Here is a 22,500-nt window from a genome sequence, read left to right as displayed (position 1 = left end):
CAGAGGGGCCAAACACACTCTCCAAGGGAGAATTTAAAATCTCTTTTTTACATCTTTGAGAATGAGAATGCAACCAAGCACACCTCCTTAAAAAACAGTACCAGTGGCCATAGCTCCAGAAGTATTTCAGTCGTACACACTGCAAATAAGTAGTGCTCTGGTCAAAAGAAACAAAGTTAAAAGTAAATTTTAACTCGCATGAAGAAACTGCAGAGAAAACATTTCTCGTACTTTCACAATTTGTCAGAACATATGAGCTTGAGAACTATTCTGAAAACCAAAGTTTCAGGAGTATACACTTTCCCCATACCAATCAATAATTTTCCCATCCTTATCGCAAAGAGGAGGACTGGATTAGCTAAATGTCTAGCAGCAGTGAAATCCACTAATACTACTAACTGCTGCTGGGTCAGTTGGGGAAGTGTATAGAAATGTAAATGACTGAGGAATTTTACACATCCTAGCTCAGAGAAATTGCAGGCAGCAACACAAATCCTCTAAAAATGGCAAAACAGAAGGAATGGATATAGGTTCTAAAAAATCCTTCTGCAACAACTTAATATTTTATGAGGGACTAACAATCTTCTGTGTTCTCCAACTGCAAACAGTGGTAATTCCAGCAATTTAAGAAAAAAGAAGCCTCCCAAAGGAAGAATCAGAAACAAAGCTCTTAGTCTGAATGACACATCTGAGAAAAAAAATAAATAAACCAGTAAATCCATCCCCGCCATCTTCCTGTTCAGATTCAGAATCTGAAATCTCTTCAGGAAAAGAGGAATCCCTCTTTTTACCAGAAACTACCTTACAAGTATGATCAACAGCCTGAATTGAACCCTGAGCCAGGCCCACTACTCCTGTTTAAATTTAATGATTAGATACAGGCTTCGTTTTCCACTTCTTTTTGACAGGAAAAATGGGGCCAAGTGTCAGATTTTTCAATTTCTTGTTCAGCTGAAATAATTCTGACTAATATGCTTAATCATGGCAATATACATTACACATTCAATACTATGATTAAGTTAGTCAACTACAAACACTAAAGTTTGCCTTTCTTAACATCCATTTGACTGAGAAGCCAACTCACACCACTAGAATTGCAATGGTGATTAACAGTGTAACTAGAGTTCGCATTAATGAGTTAAATATCAACAGATGGCCACATTGACTGAAGCAGAGTTTTCTAAGCTTCATCAAGAAGCTGCTTAACAAATATTACTCAATTCCACAAAAGTGTACGATGGATTAACACATACAACACACTGCATCCGTGCATTACAAATAACTAATAATGGAAAACTCACTTAAGGATTTGAACATAGTTGTACACTTGGATGATTTGTCGATTAATGGAGAGAAAGGAAGGAAGCAAGCGGCTCAGTACAAGTGTTGTAAATACTGCAAGACTACGGTCTATAAAAAATCAGAATTTGGTAAAACACAAAATTAAAAAATGAGGCATGGGTTGGAAAGAAAGGAACACTATTCTGCAAACATAGCCACAGACACCTCCCTAACATACATGAAGGTGTTAACAGGTGCTTCTTGATTATGGATTACAATAAGTTCAAACCCCAAAGTGTAGTGCTGGCAATACTGCATAGATTTATGGAATAAAAATGTTGACCTACTTGTGCTATGCTACAGTTACCAATATAATTTACTTATGATGCCTCAGCCGATGGTAAAGGTGCAATGATTTAACATGTGTTGTGGATAAAAGGAGAAATGTATATGAATCAAAACCATTTTCCACCTGCAGAGAAGTATGATCAAAACAGAGTATGTGCTTTTATTTTTTGAGCACAGAAAATCCATTACTGCATTTGTGGCAAAAAAAAAATAAATCCAAACAGGTACAGGCCAAAAATCACAATCAACTTGGTTTTGCCTACAATAGGCAGCAGTTAAAATTCACTGATTGATTATAATCCTGTAACACTTTGGTGCAGAGATTCCAAGAGTAAAAGTAAACTGATGGACAGTACGAGTCCATTACTTGAAATTTCACAATGCTACAGAAAGCATCACACAGTATACGAATTACTCCAAATTATATTTCTGGGTCACTTGGTTAAAGCTGATTTACAAACATGAGTAACTACAACCAACCAAAAACTAATCTTGTCTGAAGCTTTGTAACTGTAGGCTGTCCACAAAAAAAAAAGATTTTGAAATTTTATTTGGAAAAAGTTAACCTAAGGTTACTCAAATAGGTCTTCCATGAAAACTATGAAAAGTTATAGTGAAAGAACCCCACACACCAGTCATCCAGGCAATGACAAATCAGTACATAAAGCTTGAAGACAGTAAGTGAAGTAATGTCAAATGAAAGACCAATTACAAAAGCACATTATATCCTCAAGAATAACCCAAGTGGATAATAAGAAGAGATGCAGACTTCACTCACTCATTTATGCAGACATCCTTCAGACGAGACATTAAACAGAGCGAATGGATGGTAGCTCAGGTGGATGTAAAAGATCCAACAGCACTTAGAGAGAGAAGGGAAAGTTCCTTTGTGCCCTAGCCAAATTTCCACTAATCCGTGCAAGCATCACCTCAGGTGTCCCCTGAAAAGTGCGACTAACCCAGTCAAACTATAAATAAATGGGGAATACTGTATACATAACAGTTTTAGCACACATTCAAAATGGGTGCAAGTATTCTGCATGCCTGAAAACTGCACCCCAGGTTACCATTAAATAACAGTTTTTACTGCTTATGGCTTACCACAACCAGACAGTGGAATATATTTTGTCATAAGAATTTCACATCTTCGTTAAATAAAAATGGAAAAATTCACTTCAGTGCTGCAGCAAGGCACGCACAAATGGCTTGTCTGAAAGACAAAACTTCAAGAAGAAGAAACTAAAGATCTCTTCTATGTAGAACACATTTCACTTTTCCATTACAAGACAGAGCAGAGACAAAGAACCACTCTTGGGTAGGCATATCAGAACTAGGTTAAAACATGATTAAACACAGCCTAAGTAGGACTCTTCAAAAGAGCAAAATATTTAACTGCGCACCGTTAGCATTTTATGGAGTCCTTCCTTATCAAAGCAAACTACAATCTAAAATGTAAACCGGAATTGCAGACAAAATATTTCTGCACACTCCTTCAGACAAACACCACTAGGCAGCTCTGTACATTTTAATGGGTTTATTTAAAAAGCAGGGGTAGTTAGAAGTGTTAGCCAAAATTCTGAGGAGTACTGTTTATCACCTGGAATTCAACCCAACCTTTACAGACAGCTAAAACACTTTGGAATGAGAATCATAAGTTAGTTATCACACTTCACAAAGTAAATACCAAAGTAATTGACTGTTTGACCCCAACATACTTTAAATGGAGTCACTGCTGAACAAAAATGTTAAGTGGCTGCCTTGAACATTCTTAACTTGTTCTAACAGTCACACACACAGATACAGACATCCAATATCAAACTCTGCAGTCAAAAATCCAATAATCCGTGCTAAATCAAAGTGGCAGTACCTCAGATTACGGAAGGAAGAAGTCACCAGTTTGCTATGCATTTTAGTGGAAAAGTTTCAATGTTCTGCTAGCATGGTTTATACAGGTCCCCTGGAAACTTTTTGGTGGAGGCAACCTTTTCTTCCAAAAGCACAATTCCAATACCCCATACAAGTTCAACCATTCTGGTTTGCTCTCACATCCCAACCACTACTATACGGTAGAATCACCAGCAAGTTCTAATTAAACTAGTAAATCTGAAGTACACTCATGACTGTAGGAGCAGAGTGCTAAGAAAATAGGGCAATTTTTAAATTTCGGACAATGGAAGTAAAGCATGCAGTGACATTTCTATTTCAACCAAAAATGAATGGTGCCAGGGCTAGAACCCCAAACATCTACGATTTTGACTGGGACCTGAACTAGGGTGTCTGGCTTTTTCATTACGTACATGTTATCTAAACTTAAGTAATATTTCTGACACAGACCCTCCAAAGTCCCCGGGAAGACAATGGAGTAGAGATGTAGGAAGTAACTGGTAAAGTAAACCGAAAACTAAACTTTCCAAAACAGACAGCAGCACTGATGGTGAATGAAAACCAGAGGAAAAGTCAGCAAAGCAGGAGGACGCTGCAGAGTTCTACAGTTCATAGGTAGGTACTAGGCTATTGGCCCTAGGGCCTATACAACCCTAGCCAAAAAGGTACCCTGGCTATTGCCACCCAAGAAATTTACTTTCCTGTACCCCTGTCGAGCAGAACCACAGAAGTGATCCCCGGGGTGAATTTCCCATTACCCATCCAATCAAGATTTTTCTTGGCGTGCTAATGAGGAACTCTGTTTGACATAGATAGGTAGTCCGTTCCAGAGTATGTGAAGTCTCTAGGACAGGAATCTATCCCTCCAGCATGTTCGGGTTATTGCGGTGACAAGGTTTAGGTCCCTAGCGCATGAAGCTCAGAGGGATTGGGATTTCCTTAAGTGGAGCATGTCCAACAGCTCTGGGTTTGACATAGCTTTGTATGTTAGGCAGACATCGCCTCCGAGTAGGCGATATGGACGGAGTAAAGCTGGAGTTTGAGACGGTCTGCGTAAGGCATCTGTTTGAGGCCAGTAATCCTCTTTGTGAGGCATTTTTGTGGCCTTTCCAGTTATAGATGTCTTGTGAAGTATATATCAAAAGGGGTGTTGCACTCTATAATGGGTCTAATGAGTGATGAGTAGAGGGGAACAATGACCTCTTTCTGGATGAGAAACCTTTCGTGATGAGGTGTGCCAGGTAGAAGATTTCCTGACCACTGTGGCAATGTGATTACCAAAGGACAGACTACTGTCCACCTGTGTCCCAAGGTCTCATCACACTTTTGGTGTTAAGTAGACTACTGCCTATGTGGTAGCTCATGGGTACAGAGTTTTTACCAAAGGGGGATGACAATGCACATTTTGGCATTGAGCTTGAGACCATGGCTTTGACACCAGGGATCTGTCTCAGTGAGGCCGTTTTGTAGTATGTCCACATTGTTAGGAGTTTAGATTATGGCTCCTAGTTTGCAGTCATCTGTGAATTTAGTTAGCCAAAAACCTTCTGTGTTAGCCTGTACATCAGAGAAGTAGATACCGAACAGGAGAGGACCCAGGACTGAAACCTGTGGTACTCCACTTGTCACTGGTCTGAAGTCTGATTTGGAGTCTGCTACTTTCACTGTGTGGGTTCTGTCAGTAAGCCAGTTGGCTACCAATCTTGTGACATAGGGATTTATACCTAGTTTAGTGAGTTTATCTATAATTCCACCCCCAACACCTCTACATTTACACCCTTTAGCCACACCCATCACGCCACCCCAACCAACTAGTAACCTCCTCCCTTCCACACCCACTTCTTACTCTGCCCCTCATTTCACCAATACTCCTCCATAACACCCCCCTCAGTCTCCTCCCAAAATTTATAACTCTCATACCTAGTAAACTAGCCATCCACAACATACCTTCCCTCAATAACCTATCCCACTATGCTCTCAAAAGCCATATCCTTCTGGACTCTAGTACTGTTCCTCACCATATCCTATACCCCACTACCTCACCCAGCCAACTAACTATAACCACACTCCATCCTTTCATACTACTAACCATCTTAACCTACCTGTCTTACTTTCACACTTCCCAATCTCTCCATGCCTATACCCCATAAAACACCATCTTTTTTTCTCTTATAAACTTAGTACTTCTCACAACTATCCTAACCCTACAACTACCTTAAATCCAGCTAAACTCAACCCTGTCTTTAAAGCAGACAAAGTACCTCCCCCAACCTAATGCTATAGCCGACCTCTATTCTATTATCAGGAGACATACAACCTAACCCCAGGCCCATCCTCATACCCTCAAACAGATAAATCCATACTACTCACCTCCTTAAACACCTAAAGTATAGTTAACAAAATCCCTAATCTGCATGCCTGGCTTACATACAACAAACCAGACATTTTGTCCATCTCTGAAACTTGGTTAAAACCTCATAAAAGATTCCGAAATAATTCCACCCAACTACTCTATAATCAGAAAAGATAGAACAAACAAAAAAGGAGGTGGAGTAGCCCTTCTATACCTATCCTCCTTAACAGTTAACCCTTATAACAAACCAACCCCCCAATTCAATAATGCAAAATTACTCCTGGCACTACTTCAAGTAAATGAACACAAACACATATGCATAGCCTCCCCTCTACATCCCCCCAGGCAACAATATTTCTACACTAGAAGAAATCCTCTCCTGGCTTTCCAACATTAACAATGAAACTATACTTATGCGTGACATGAATATTAATTGGTCTGCAATACAGTCTCCCACAAATCCACTTAACATTAATCTTTACAACTTCTCTCAACTGATCAACTCCATAACTCAGCCCTCAAAAAACCTCACCAGTGATAGTATCCTAGACTGGATATTAGTCTCCCATCCTCATTACTTCTCAAATAGTGATACCCTGCCCGATTCCCTTAGTGACCCCACTTGCCCACATTCACACACCAACTAACTTCACCCCTACATATATTACTCAGTTTTATTACCACTCACTGCCAAAAAAAAACTTCAACCCCACTACCTTTTCCAACTCTCTAAAAGCAATCAACTGGTACACCCTAAAAACTCTACCCCTGGAACAGGCTGTCGCCCACTTTAACTCAACTTTGAAACCCCTTAGAGCAACAAGCCCCCATAAAGAAAAAAAACCCCACAAATCTGCCCCTTGGCAGACAAAAGACACTAGTAAAACTATGCACCTTAGAGATAAGGCATTGTCATCATATCAGAAACATAGGACTCCCCTAGCCCATAACAAATACAAAACACTCAGAAACAAAAGTAAAAAAAACTTCTCAGATAGACAAAATTACTTCTCCATAATCCAAAACAAACCCTCAAAAATTTTGGAAATGCATCTCTACCCTCCTTAATACCAACAAACCAGATAACCCTAACCCAGACCCCAACGCTCCCGAAAGACTTGGCCACTTAACTCAACACCTTTTTCATTGATTCTATCTCCAAACTAACCTCATCCTTTTGATCTTCAAACCCCACCACACCCCAATCCTCCCCTACCAACTTTTCACCCCTCACCACTGCTCCTCTCCCCTATCTCCACTCCATCAACACTGTCAAATTCTCCCCCTCCACCCACCATTCCCACTAAAACCTATACCTACATCCACCATAAAAAACTATTTCAGAAACTAAAACCATGCTCTAATGTCCCTAACAACATTCCTTCTTACTTTCTCAGCATAGCTGCTGAAGGCATTGCCTACCCCATCAGCATTTTAATCAACCATTCCATTCAAGAAAGCTCAGTACCCCAAAGTTGGAAAAAGGCTTTTGTTGTTCCATTGCACAAAGGAGGCAGCAGCAACAACAATATTACTAATTTCCATCCCATCGCTATCCTATCTCCTATCTCTAAACTTTTACAAAAAAGTGTATTCACCTACAACTCCTACCATACCTCTTGGACAACCTACTAACTCCAACACAACATGGTTTCAGACCAAGACACAGTACTATGACTGCCTTACTCTCCTTCCTGGAAGCTGTGAACAAAGCCCGGGACACAGGAAACATTGTCTCTACCCTGCTACTAGACCTCTCTAAAGCCTTTGATACCATATCCCACAATTTACTACTAACTAAACTCTTGAAGCTCAACTTGCAACCCTCTTCACTGAACTGGTTCACTAGCTACTTATCCAATAGATATCAATCAGTAAGATGGAAAAAAAGCCACCTCTCCTTTCATCAACACCCCAACCGGTGTTTCCCCAAGGATCTATACTGGGTCCCCTGCTTTTCAATAAATTCATAAAACGATCTCCACAACTCTATCCCTTCAACTAAAATTATCCAATACGCATATGATTCAACTATTATCTGTTCAGCGACCTCCATCCCCACATTGCTAAGACTTATTCAAGATGAAGTCTCAACCACTGAACAATGGATGAAAACAATCACCTTGTACTCAATGCCTCCAAAACCAAAGTAATGGTATTCACCCCCTCTAAAGCTACCTTTTTCAATCCAAGTAATTTCACTATTACTAGTCACAGCAATACACCCCTAGAACTGGTATCTGAGGCCAAATTACTTGGGGTCCAAATTGATAGTCAGCTTAAATTCAATTCCCATCTTCAACTAAATCTAAAAAAAAAAAAAAAAAAAAAAAAAACACAAAAACTCTGCATGCTCTACAGACAGAATCGTTATCTTACACCCTCCACCAAACTCACCCTATCTACCACATTTCTCATCCCATCCCTCCTCTATGGAGCCCCACTTCTAACTAACCTACAATCTCCTCTCAAAACACAACTCTCCTCTTGCTATAACAAAATTGCCAAGTTTGCTACCTCCCATAAGTCCTCCTCACACCACTGTTCAGCTCTCCACAAACTAAAATGGTTAGAACTACCCAATCACCTCACCTACGTCCAAGTGACTTCTGCACACAAACTCATCTTCAATCCCTCCCACTGCCCATCCCTTTCCTCTACCTTCAAAATGCACCTCCCTGATAGAATTCTAAGACCTAACAACAAAAACCTAATTGCACTGTATAAAGCAATTCGTCCCCCTGGAAAAAATATCTTATCCTACAGTCTTGCTAGTCTCTGGAACTCCTTACCCCCATCCATTCATACCATCACAAATCACTTCTTATTCACAAATTCCCTTCACTCGCACCTAATTTCCCAGTGGGAATGCTCCTGCTCCTACCCAACATAATCACCTCAAACTGAGAATTTCCACTTCTCCTCCCCTATTCATAATGGGAATTTCTACTTACTCTCCTAAACTCGCAGATCTTGCTCTTGCTTGTATTAACTTTTTCTGAATACTTAAAGGTACCCAAGTGTAAATATACCATAAGATAGAAAAAGTTCTGTTTATATATTGAAAAGTTCTAGGTCAGCTCATATACCTTTCTCTTGCTTGTATTAAGCTACTCATCCTGAATGTATGAAATATATCTCCAGTGTAACCCTCCCTAATTTGAAAAAAGCCTCTCAGTTTCTATATTGTAAATTGTTTTCAGCGATACAAGATTGCAATATTTGTATATGTTTGTACACTAGTCTACTGTACTTCCAAGTCCATAGGAATTGTATAATTGAAACTAAATACCTTATTGTAGCCTTGTTAATTGTTTTTGGAGCTTCTCTCCCCAAGACTCCATTGAAAACAGGTTCTTTTGGCCCAATGGACTATCCTGATAAACCAACTGCAAATAAAAAATAAAATAAAATTCCAGAGTGGGGGATGGTGTTGAACGCTTTGGCGAGATCTAGATAGGCTGTGTGAACCACCTTACCCTCATCTGTGGCTTTGGTGACTACTTCAAAGTCATCTGTCAGGTTTAGGAAACATTACCTGCCTTTCACAAACCCAAACTTTGTGGGGTCCAGAGTTTGGAGATCTCCAATGTCTTTGTTTAGGAGTTCCATGATGATACATTCTCTGGCCTTGCAGACCAGGCTCATCAGGCTAATGGGGCAGTAGTTCCCGGGGTCTAGTGTGGCCCTCCCTTTGTGGAGTGGGATAACTGTCGCAGTGCGCCATTCAATGGGCACAAAGCCTGAGGTGAGGCTATGATTGAGCATGGTACTTGGGTAGGGTGCCAGTTCATTCTATAGTTCATGTAGAAGGCAGCCTGGGATGTTGTCAGGTCCCATGGATGCTGTGTTCTTGGCTTTGGCGAGTGAGGTTTTTACCTGTGCAGCCATGATTACAGGAACTTTGCATTCTTCCGGTATAAAGATGGGCCCTTTAGGGGGTGAGAGGGGGTAAAGTTAGCACTGAACATATCTGCCAGGATGTTGGCAATATCAGTTGGTTATGTATATTTAGTGTAATTGTGCTGTAACTCAGAGCAGATCCGAGTGTTGCCATGGAGATTCTTGACATAGCCATAGAATGCTTTGTGGTTGTGTTTAGAATCAGTGGCAATTTTGTTTTCATAACTAGCTTTGGAGGATTTTATGAGGGACCCCAGCTTCTTACTGAGGCTGACCAGGGAGTTGCTCCAATTGTGGGATATTACTCTTTTTTGCAACAGTTTCTTTCTTCTGTTGTACAGTTTGTTTATGGCAGAATACCACCAGATTGGCTTCCTTTTTTGGAGGATAGCATCTTGGTTCTGTTAGGGATAGCACGATCCATGCACTCGTAAGTGCTTATAAAGTGCATTTGTGTAGGATTCAGGTCGTACCTCTACTGTCCATCTGCATGGGTGTCGTGAAGTTTGCTACTTCTGTCTTAAGAAGCGTGAAGTTGGCTTTGGAGAAATTTTTTACAGTTGTTTTCCTAATGGGGAGTGGGAGCGAGATGTGGATGTCTAGAGTGATTAGCTTGTGGTCGGATCTGACCAACGAGGAGCTGACTTCTGGGGTGGAACACCTGTCACCCATGTTGGCAATGACCAGGTCCACACTTAATAGTCCTGCCTAGTAAGCTTTAAATCAAATATCACCTGAAGATCTGTATAGCAAATTCAACATGCACAAAAGCAAGCCTTACATAGGAAGAGACCAAAACATGCACGTAGGACTGCTGCAAGGTTACAAACCATATAAACTCCCAACAAAACGAACCAGCACCCAGGAGACCGGCTGTTAAAATATTTATTGTGGCAAAATCTTCATAGAAATAACAGCAACAGCAAACCGGTTTCGGCTAAACTACCATAGCCTTCTTCAGTGTAGACAGACAAACACATGGTGCATTCTGATATCAATTTAAAAATTGCTTAAAGTGACAAGCACATAAGACCACTTGCATGAACAATTGATATGTAAACTGGTCCATAACCCATTTATGAAACATAATAATGTATAAAAACTATTATTTTTGAAATAAACAAAATAACATTGCAGAAAAAAATATCACAATATATGGGTATGAACAACTAATAACAGATAGGCAAGAATCAAGACATTTCATTAAGCCCTGGTTTGAATAAAACCCCCAACCTAGTTATCCAGGAAAATTCCATATTAAGTTTTTCATGCCGACCTGCTTTATTGGCTCTGTGCAAGTCTATTTTATCAATAATAATAAATCTGAATTTGGCCGTATTATGTATCTTAGTATGTTCACATAATGCATTGGACAGTATTTCTGATAGCACTTAAGTGTTCACTGATACGATATTTAATTGGTCTAGATGTCTGTCCCACATAAAATGCCGAACAGGAGCATGTAGCCAAGTATATTACCCAATCCGTATTGCAATTGCCAAAAACATTAAAGTCATATATTTTGGGAGTATTCTTGCTGGTAAATTCCATATTTTTATAAATGTATTGGCATGCATTACAATGTCCACAGGGATAACATCCACTCAATTGATCACCCAATATAGTGGTTTGTATTGGTCTAGGAGGATTATACCTCTTATAGTGTGTAAAATGACTATTTAATGTTCTTCCCCTCTTGTACGAAAAAGGACATGTATCAGGTAATATTTCACCAAGATGTTCATGAGCTCTTAGAATCCCCCAATGATTACTGACAATTTGTCTGAACAAGAGTGTATTGTTACCAAATGTGGTTATGAACCTAATCTTCTGGTCACTATTATTGGTTTGATTTGATTGCTTATAACAAAGCAATTCTGACCTGGAGGTATTTCTAACTTGATTTTTGTTTAGATTGATACGATCAGGATGGTAACCCCTATCAATGAACCTCTGTGCCACATCCTTCTCACATATTAATTGTGCCTCCTCCGTTTGGTCCGCAAAAATTGTGATTTAGGAATGTTATTGATGATGTGGCAGGGATGATTACTGGTGGCATGAAGAAGAGTATTGTACTGTGGAAATTTCCTATGAACTTTGGTGGCCAAAGTGTGATCACTTTTGTCTGGAAACTACCACATCCAAAAATATTATTTCTTGGTATTGTATTTGTAGTGTAAAATGAATACCCATATCATTGTTCAAATATCTCAAACTCATCAGCCGAATCCAAATCACCCCGCCACACCATCCAACAATCATCTAAATATCTGCGCCAAATATCCAATTCCTGAATCTGTTATGGTTGGAGTCATAGATGTATTGTTCAAAAAAGCCCATAAATAAATTGGCATAAATGGGAGCAAAAGAAGCTCCCATAGCCGTACCCCTCCTCTGCCAATAGACCTGTCCTTCAAAATGAAATACATTTTTCGTCAAGACACATTCAGTAAGTTGTATAAGAAAATAATTGAATTCAGGGCTATATAGCTTAGCTTTAGCCAACCAAAATGCAACAGCCGATATTCCTGCATTATGTGGAATGTTAGTTTAAAGAGAGGTTACATCCAGAGTACATAACCACCAATTATCTTCCAACTGTGTCTCTTGTACTATCTGTAGAAATTCTGTAGTATCTTTAAGCCTAGATCTAACCAGCTTGAGTAATGGTTTTAGATGGAACGTCAAAAAGGCAGAAAGAGGTTCAGCTAATGAGCCATTACCCGATACAATGGGCCTGTCAGGAGGATTTTTCGGGTCCTTATGAATTTTAGGAAGCAAATATAAATATTGAGCTTGAGGATCCGATACTTTGAGCGGTTTACATATATTGCCAGTAATGTTGTCCTCCACAGCCCTAGGGCCAATAGCCTAGTACCTATAGCCTAGTACCTACCTATGAACCTAAATGTTTCTCTCAGACATCAGATACTCTAGGGAGCTAGGACTTAAAGCAAGAAATGTGAAGTTATGGCCTCTGGTATGGAATGGTTAACCTAGGGGGAAACCCATGCTTGAAAGGACTGCTCTAGAAAATGGGTGGTGGACATTTTAGGGATCATAATCCAACAGTAGAATCATCTAAAAAATATGTAACACCAGTGCCCACAAAAAATGCTTTAGGAGAAAGTTTGGAGAGCTTTTCATAAAGCTTCAGAGATTACTATGGGGAAACTGAACATTGTCTCAGCCTGCTTTCTTTGATACTGAAATAGCAAATCAAAAAACACTGCATTTCTTACAGTCAATGTTTCAATACATAAGCACTAGCAAGGCCGTAGATTAAATCACTACTTGAAGTTCACTTCTAGTTCACTGCCCTTTGAGAAACCGGAGAAAATAACTTTGCGGTTTTGTTCCATTTCTGCCGCCTTTTAGGTTTGTGCAGCTTTAGAGTTACTGAAGTCTGGTGGTGCAGGACCTCGTCCCCACATCAAGGGTGTCACAGGGGACAAGCATGTGCAAATTTTTTTTTTTTTTTTTTTTTTTTTTTTTTTTTACCAACTGAAGGTTCATTGTTTTGAGCTTGCAATCTTTATAGGTTTCAGACTAAATTTTCAAGTAACTTTCAATTAAAAGGTGCAAGATTACTCAGTGGATCCCATCCATTGCCCAAATGACTGCTACAGCAACTGTGTGCGGAGTAGAAACCAGTTTTGTCAGCACAAGAAGAGGGATCAGAATAAAACAAAATGGGCTCTTGGAAAGCAAAAATATTAAAATGGTAGAGACCATACATTTTGTTTTATGAGAAGAGCCAAACTGATACTAGGAGAGGAAGAAATCTAATTTGGCTGCACCATATTAGAGGCAAATGGAGAGGTGAACTTCAGAGAAAGGTCAGTGTGCCATAACTTTACAAGATCTTACTCCAATTCTGAAGGTTTGAATTTTGTTTCAAAGTGGAGACAATACACCCCCTGAAAAGCACAAAAACAAAGGCATACAAAAGAATACTGCACTTAAGAGTAGACACTGAAACGATATCCTTTTACCAGTGCTGGCGCAGGGACAAACGTTTCCCTTACTACACACTGACAGCTGTGGGATGTTACCAATACAGACCACCACCACCTCTCTACTGATAAAACATTAGGTACTTTCCATTCTTTTTCCTTGAACTGTTATAACTCAGCCTATGTCACAATGATGCATACTGCAGACATTTTCAACTATAAATGACCCTATTTAACAAACTGATCAAAGAATATTCTCAAGTGATGTATGGTCACAGTAGCTCCTTTCCTCAACTTACCAAGGTAGTACAACCGGTGGGAGTGAGGACTGTTCTCATCATTCTTTTGTATAAACTGAAAGTCATGTGGTGCCTTGTTGACAATCAGCCCAGAGTACTTCCGACTGCTGTGAATAATATCTCGCAGTCCATTCCACGAATGCTTCTCCACAAAATACTGAGCTGGGACATCCTGCATTTCCACCACTTCGGTGCTGTCCGAGAGAACATCTACCCCAGTCATTCCCTCAAACCCTTCACCAGCCACTGAGCAACTGTGGAAGAAAAAGACATTTGTTAGAACAAAAAAGCATTCAGGTGTAAGGAGTGAAAACAGTAACATGATTAAGCTGCAAATGAAGTGAAAAATGGTGTGTGCTTACCATGCCAGCATCTATGGATCAGCAGAGTATTAGTAGAACTTGGCAAGTGAAATTTTTCCAGCCCATCAAGCATACCTCTATCCCACAACACATTGTGGTGCCAAGTCTCTCCAGTCATTTAGTATAATGTGCTAAAGAAATCACTGTCACAGTGGAAAGAGAAAGGAATGACTTTAAACCAACAAGGCGGCCAAAGGCAAGGGGAAGGTGGATGGGTATTACATAGCAAGTACCTTACGTCTGTATTTAAGAGGAGGTCCATCGTACAACAGTAAAGCACAATTCCAAGCAAATACTTCTGATGGTCCTCCTTGCAGAAACGCTCCTTATTTGGGTGGTCCCTATTACCTTAGTCCTAAAGGAAGTCCTAGGCATGAAATCCAGCTTTAAGAGCCTTACTGAGACAGTTGAGAACAAAGTAGCTGCTGCACCTGAACTGCTGCCATGTTATCACAGTGTAAAGCAATCATATTCCAAGGAATGGATTCCACAAAATGCAGGAATTAGGAGAGATGCTCTCATCTCTAAATACTGATGCATACAGAATAGACTCTGAAAATGCTGTCCAAAAGAACATCTATCCAGTCAGTCCCTCAACCCCCTCACCAGCCACTGAGCAACTGTGGAAGAACACTTGGTGCCTTTTGTAATACGCCATGCCCTCCCCCATTCAAACAGGCATATCCTGGTGGCTGCTGCCATAGGAGTGAATGCAACTGAAAATGGACAGCCTTTGGCAAGTTCTGAGACCTTCATCCACTAAAAATGCTGCTGCTTACAATGCTTTAAATATCAGAGTACGACACACTCCAATATCTAGGACCATTAGATTCTTGCATCCATTTCAGCACCTTCACGCATGTCTGGCATAATGCACCATCAAGATGGATATCACAAGCCCAGATTCTGGAGACAAAAAAGGAGCACCAATTCTTTAGTCTGGTTTCGGAATGAGTTGGTCAAGGTAAAGAGTAGACAAAAGATTAGGTCCCACATTAGAAGCTGATCACCTAGTAAAGTGAAAAATAACTGTCACACGTCTCCTGATTAAGTCTGAAACACTAAATGAAATACTTGGGCAACTCCTTCCAGGCAAAACACTGAGAAGTTATACAACTGGCAAACAAAATCTGAAAAACTCTGGGAAATGATCGTACATTCCAAGTACCTACCTTTATTCCAAGTCTGCAACAGTAGCCAGAAGCACAACAGACCAACTTGCAGTTGACATGAATCCACCCAAGTGGGGGCTTTGCCCCACAACAACTGATGTGGGGGTCTTCACCCCCACACACCCCTAACTATACATATCCACTCTGATCACACTACAGTGGAGAAAAAGGGTAAAGTTCTGTAGTTTGTTGAGCGTCACGCAACTATTATGTTGCACTTAGTAAATTCAGAGAATTACTGAAGTGATTTTCTCTGATTACAGGTCAATGAATAGGTGTTCGCCAGAATAACATTTCAGCGAATCAATATAGACCCTTTTTTTTTTAGGCATAGTCTGCCTAATGCACATTCCAAACAATCTCAGAAACGTGCCACATTAAAATGGCTCTTCTCAATCCACAAGTCTTAAACTGACCAATCCTAAGGCACTCAACCCACTAGAAAAACATCCAAGTCTGTGAAATTATCAAGACTTAGTTTACTGTTAACAGCACTCCCTCCATACTTAGATTTTGTACCTACCATGCATTCAGACCCCATGACAACTATGGCACAGTTTGTGCATTTGTCAAGGACCACATCACAGCCAGTCAGATTTCTAAGGACCCACAAAATGAATTCATTTCAGCTCCAAATCACCCTAAAACAAGGCAAACTAATGATTTAGCCTGACACAGCTACACTCGGTGTCCCTTTCATGCTAATGTAAAAGACTTGCATGTTGGCATAGCAGTTAGATTTATAAAGGAGTTATGCCAGAGTCCACAAATCCCTAACTACTCCTATCACAAGTATGCACACGTGCGTGTGTTACAAAAGTGCTATACAAAACAAAAACACTTTTGTTGTTAATAGCACTGTTAAAAGCACAAGCAGTGTACTTGCTTTTCATTAAGAAGGCTGTGGGTTCTACTCCCACAGTAGGTAGATGCATTGCTGATACTGTACTACCACCCTACCATGTGGCCTGGCAATATACCTGGATGTTTATGGCGTCAAGCAAACTCTCGCAGAGGGACTTCTCAGTCAGTTTAACTCAAGTTAACTAAAAGATTTGCATGTGAAGTTTAGTAAACCACTGTGGTGATGCTCTGCCACAAGGGTGAACCCAACAGACTCCAAGAAATAGACATACGAGCCTAACCAGCCTCAACTGCAAAACCATGGAATGTCTCGTAACTGATCTCAAAACTAAGATCAAAAAGATGCTCTCTCAACACAAATGGAAAAGACATTAAACTCTAGACCCAAATTCTACTTGTACAACTGTACTACTGTTGATTTTTCACTGCTGGGATAGGCTTTAGGCTATACAGGTTGATTAACCAAGCCTATTCAACCTGTGTGTGTGTGTGTGTGTGTGTGTGTGTGGGGGGGGGGGGGGGGGGTGGAGATAAGGATGCAAAATCTAGTCTAAATCCAGTTTGTGCCAGTATCGCAACTGGTTGCACAAACATCGTTGGTGCAGAAGGCTGTGGATTGCATTCCTACTCATGGCACAAAAATTAGACACTGTGGTACATAAAAGGGATTCTGAACTCTTGAATGCATCACTCTTTGGATGAAGCATTAAACAGAGGTCCCACCTAGTTGAGTTGGTGGATTTAAAAGATCTCATTGTACCTATTAAAGAATAGGGGAAGTTTCCCAGATGCCCTGGCCAAAACCAGTGCAATTACCACCTCGGGTCTGCCCTGAAGAGAGGCTACTAGCCCAGTGGGACTAATCTCCTCAAATGAAACAAAAATAATGCTTTATAAAGTATCCGTTTCTGATATGCCATCGAAGAAGCCAAGGCTTTAGTAGAATAACCCTTAATAATCCCTGGAAATTGTTTACTACAGTTGAAATAACAAAAGGCGCTAAACTAAAACAACCATCTTGAAAGTCTATGACATGGGATGCCCTTTTTCTTTGTCAAGAAAATTCTTATCTGCCTAACACCCCAGCTGCCTATACACAACCAGAAAATGAAGAATCTAACCCCCCCACCCCGTTATTAGGATCTTCACAGAAAGACAGGAAATAGTGGCCTTGATTCAAAGTACACTCTGAAATAGCCTTGGGGATGAATGAGAGATTCGATCTTAATGATACTTTATCTCCAAGAAAAAACAGATGGGGCTCAAACATGACAGCTTACAACTCTGATAGCTGCAGATGTCACAGCAAAGGGAAAAAACATTTTCCATGTACTGAACCTTAAACTCCACAAAATGGAACACGTTCAAATAGAGATATGGTTAAGTTTTCTGGCACAAAGTTAAGATCCCAAGAAGCAGCGACCCATTTCAAAGGAGGTCTCCAGTGTTAACACCATTCAAAATGTTTCACTAAAAACAGAGAAGTGAAGGATCCATGAGTAGAAATGCTAAAATGGCAGCAAGCACAGACTCAGTGTAACAAACTACAGCCCATAAGGCAAACCAACGTACCCAACACACTAGTCACAGCTGACTCTATAGGTCAGGCACACTGATGTCCCACTCACCAGGCTAAACAAGAAGGCTACTGCCAGCTGCCTGTCGGGTGCCAGGATCAGTCACATAAGCCATGCACTCAGGTCACTCCACAAGTACAAATATTACTGTCATTTCCCATGTTTGTGTGAACGACCTGAGACGTACCTCCCTGGACTACATGGAGAGACTTGGAAGAGCTCAATCTTGCAGACCAGGCAGGTATGACCCTAGCCCTGAGTGGCATCCTGCCATCACCCAGAATAATACTGCAGTAAAAGGACAAAATTACTGACTTCAACAATTGGCTAAGCTTCTGGTGTCATTCTAAAGGGATACGTATCTGTCTGCCTTGGACAACAAGGTCGACAGACCACTATGCTTTACTAGAGATGGCCTGCATCTGTCACCCCTGGGATTCTGGATACTGGCCAAGGTTCTTGACGCCCCTATAGTGCCTGTTTTAAGCAAGGTTCAATTCACCACCATAACAGGAACAGGCAAACAAAAACTGAGGGTAATGCTACTCGATGCTAGAACTATAACTCAAAATGCACTCACTCAAGGCACTTCTTCAAATGGAGAACGTAGATATCTGTGCAGTGACGGAGACCTGGTTTAAGGCTCTAGAGAGCACCCCTGCATTAACAGGCTATAACTCATACCACACTATTCATCCATCTAACCTGGATCAGAACACCAAAGGCGGAGGTGTGTACATATTCAGTAAGGATATCCACACCTCCAGACTACTTGCGCAGCATAGTGCATCAGAGGTAATCAAAGTGCAACTACCTCTGGGCAAAACTGCAATCCAAATTGTAGCTTGCTGCAGATCCCCAACCATGCCCCAAGATTCCCACTTCTCTTTTCTTGATATACTGGAAAATATTAGGGTTCAACCAAACACCTTAGTAATGGGCAATTTCAACTAACCCACCATTAACTGGGAAAAGAACTCGTGTACCAACTCCTTCGCTCAACGCTTTTTTAAATTCATAAATTCAAATGCCCTAGATCAACTTATCCACACCCCCACCAGGGGCAGCAATATGCTGGACCTAGTTGGTGCCAACATGAGTGAATGGTGTTCCACACCTGAAGTCAACTCCTCATTCGTCAGATCTGACCATACGCTCACCCATTATATTTGCATCCCGCCCCCACCGGCCACTAAGGAAACCATAGTAAAAAAAATTTCTCCACAGACAACTTCATGCTTCTTAAAACAGAAGTGGCAAACTTAATGACAACCATACAGATGAACAATACAGTTACGATCACTGCAGTTACGATCACTGAATCCTACACAAATTAACTCTACAAGCAGTTAATCAAGTGCATGGATTGTACTATCCCAAACAGAACCACAACACTATCCACCAAATAAAGGAAGCCAAACTGGTTGTCCTGTGCCATAAATAAACTACAACAGAAGGCAGACAGTGTGCAAGAAAGTAAAATCCCATGAGTGGAGGAGCTCCCTTGTCAGCCTCAGTAAGAAAATGAAATCCCCTATAAGATCCTACAAAACTAGCAAGAAAAACAAAACCGCCACTGATTGTAAGGGCAAACACAAAGCATTCTATAGTTGAGTCAAGAATCTCAATGGCAACACCCAAATTTGCTCTGAGTTACAGTACAACGGCACGAAAATTACAGAACCAACTGATATTGCCAGCATCCTGGCAAATAGGTTCAGTGCTAACTTTACCCCCCTCTCACCCGGTAAAGGGCCCATATCTATACAAGAAGAATGCAGAGTTCCTGTAATCACGTCTATGCAGATAAAAGCTACACTCAAAAAAAAAAAAAAACAGCATCCATGGGAACAGATAGATAACATCCTAGGCCCCATGTTACACGAACTTGAGAAGGAACTGGCTTTCCCACCCAAGCACCATGTTTATCTTAGTCTCACGTCAGGCTTTGTGCCCAATGAAAGGAGCACAGCAACAGTTATCGCACTCCACAAAGGGAGAGCAACCACTGACCCTGGGAACTATCGCCCTATTAGCCTGACAAGCCTGGTCTGCAAGGCCATGGAACCTATCAATGAACTCAGACACTGGTAACCTCCAAACTCTAGACGTCACCCAGTTCGGGTATGTGAAAGGCAGATCATGCCTTCTGAACCTGACCGACGACTGAGGCAGACACCAAAGCCGTAGACGATGGTAAGGTGGATCCCACAGCCTATCTTGCCCTCACCAAGGCTTTCAACACCATCCCCTATTCTGGAATCATAGCTAAACTCACTAAACTAGACATAAATCCCTACGTCACAAGATGGGTTGCCAACTGCCTCACTGACAGAACCGACACTGTAAAAGCTGCAGACTCAAAATCTGACTTCAAACCAGTGACATGTGGAGTACCACAGGGTTCAGTCCTGGGACCTCTCCTGATTGGTATCTACTTCTCTGAAGCACAGGCTAACACAGAAGGCCTCTGGCTAACCAAGTTAGGAGATTACTGCAAACTAGGAGCCACAGTTGAGTCCCCAAATGTGGATATCATACAGAACATCCTCAATGAGACAGACGCCTGGTGTCAGAGGCATGGCCTCAAGTTCAATGCCAAAAAGTGTATTGTCATCCTCTTCGGTAAAAACTCTGTACCCATAAACTACCACACAAAAGTAAGTCTACTTCATGCCAAATGCTTGCTAAGAGACCTTGGGACCCAAGTGGACAGCAGTCTCTCTGATAATCACATTGCCACAGTAGTCTAGAAATCCTGTGCGACATCACAAAAAGGCTCACATCAAGGAAAAAAAAAAAAAAGTCATTGTTCCCTTCTACTCTGCACTCATTAGACCCACTACACCCATCAGAGAGTAGAACGCCCCTTTTGGAATGTAACTCAAGACATCTGCAGCAGCTAGGAAAGGCCACAGAAGTACCTCACTAAAGAGGATTACTGGCTTCAATCAGATGCCCTATACTAACAGTCTCAAAAAACTCCAGCTTTACTCTGTAGCATATCGCCTATTCCGCGGAGATCTCTGGCTAACATATAAAGCTATGTTAAACCCAGAGCTGTTGGACATGCTACACCTAAAAAAAAAATCCCAGTCCCTCAAAGGTATACACTCTAGGGACCTAAACCTTGTCCCCACAATAAACATGCCATGGAGAGATATATTCCTGTCCCAGAGACTTCCTATACTCTGGAACAAGCTACCCATCTATAATCAAGCAAAGCTCTTCATTAGCACTCCAAGAAAAATCTTGATGAGTGGATGGTAAATAGGAAATACAAACCAGAGATAACTTCATAGTTCTGCTCAACAGGGTCACAGGAAATTAACTTTCTTGGGTGACGTAAGCCAGGGAACCTTGTTGGCTAGGCTTACTTAGGCCCTTGGGCCAATAGCCTAGTACCTACCTTTGAACCACCATACCTTGACAGAATAAGCGAGGCAAGAGGACAGCAACTCAAATAATTTGACACCAAGGGTACACAAGATCTAATCAGAAACTAGTTATCAGGGAGGCACCAACTATATTGCACTTGCAATAAAAAAGACTACTTAATGGCAAGTTTTCCTTGTCTTAGTACCTGCTGCACACCCTCATGAAATAGGTGCCGAAAAAAAATGGAGTTAACAAATGTCACTTTGTCTTGTGCAAGAAGGTCTAGTTTGTAACAATAGCCCAGGGCATACCTCTCAACCTGGAATCAAAAATTTGGACAAAGAACCATGAAAAATAGGTACAAATCTATGGCAATTAAACATACAAATTGCATACATAATTATGTAACCCTACCCACTCCAAAGGTTTGAAGGATACCAACTTTAAAATGCAAACTGAAGAAGACAAGCAACGCTGGTCTCCAAACTCCCACTGAAGCCAAGTCCCATTAAATATGGCCCCAAAAGTCTGCCTTAAAGCCAAGTCCCATTAATTGGCTAATTCACCCATTCACCACAGACACGTCAATATGCATACTGCTTTACTTCTACAATGATAATTTGGATTTCATTTAAAACTTATATTTTACATTTTATAGAACAAGCACTAATAGGCAGCTGCTAAACAAAGCAATACGGTTGCGCAATAAAAATAAACTTAGCATTAAAACTTCTCCGCTCTTGAAACTCGCATCATACCTCAGAACTGCACAGATTTTTAGAATGCCCAGACTTTTGCCTCATATTTGTGTGCTCCTCCTAAAATATGTACCTTTCTGGCAAATAGCTGAGGATTGAAGTCACTAAATTGACAAAGCATTTGAGTTCAACTCTAGACAGCCTTCAGAAAATTCATGCCAATGTAAAATTTATTAACTTAAAGTTTTTAAGAGCAATATTTAAAATCTGTCCCCCCCCCCCCACCATTTTAGGGTTTGTCTATATATTTATATATTTATATATATATATATATATATATATATATATATATATATATATATATATACACACACACACACACACACACATATATATATATATATATATATATATATAACAAT

At 40.7% G+C, this 22,500-nt stretch overlaps 1 protein-coding gene across 2 annotated transcripts in view; it reads right to left on the bottom strand.

Annotated features, from left to right (window-relative positions):
- DPP9 (dipeptidyl peptidase 9) overlaps positions 1–22,500 on the bottom strand; it is a 1,882,741-nt gene that overhangs the window by 1,740,078 nt on the left and 120,163 nt on the right. For both annotated transcript variants that reach the window (XM_044053788.1, XM_044053789.1), the window contains exon 3: positions 14,028–14,281. In XM_044053788.1, coding sequence (XP_043909723.1) covers positions 14,028–14,281 — 254 coding nt within the window. The remainder of the gene's footprint in view (positions 1–14,027; positions 14,282–22,500) is intronic.

The sequence above is a fragment of the Protopterus annectens genome, chromosome 13.part0 (genome assembly GCF_019279795.1).
Source record: "Protopterus annectens isolate FY-2018-M chromosome 13.part0, PAN1.0, whole genome shotgun sequence".
NCBI lineage: Eukaryota > Metazoa > Chordata > Ceratodontiformes > Protopteridae > Protopterus > Protopterus annectens.
The sequence above is the reverse complement of the archived record's forward strand: the minus strand, read 5'-3'. Positions and strand labels throughout refer to the sequence as shown.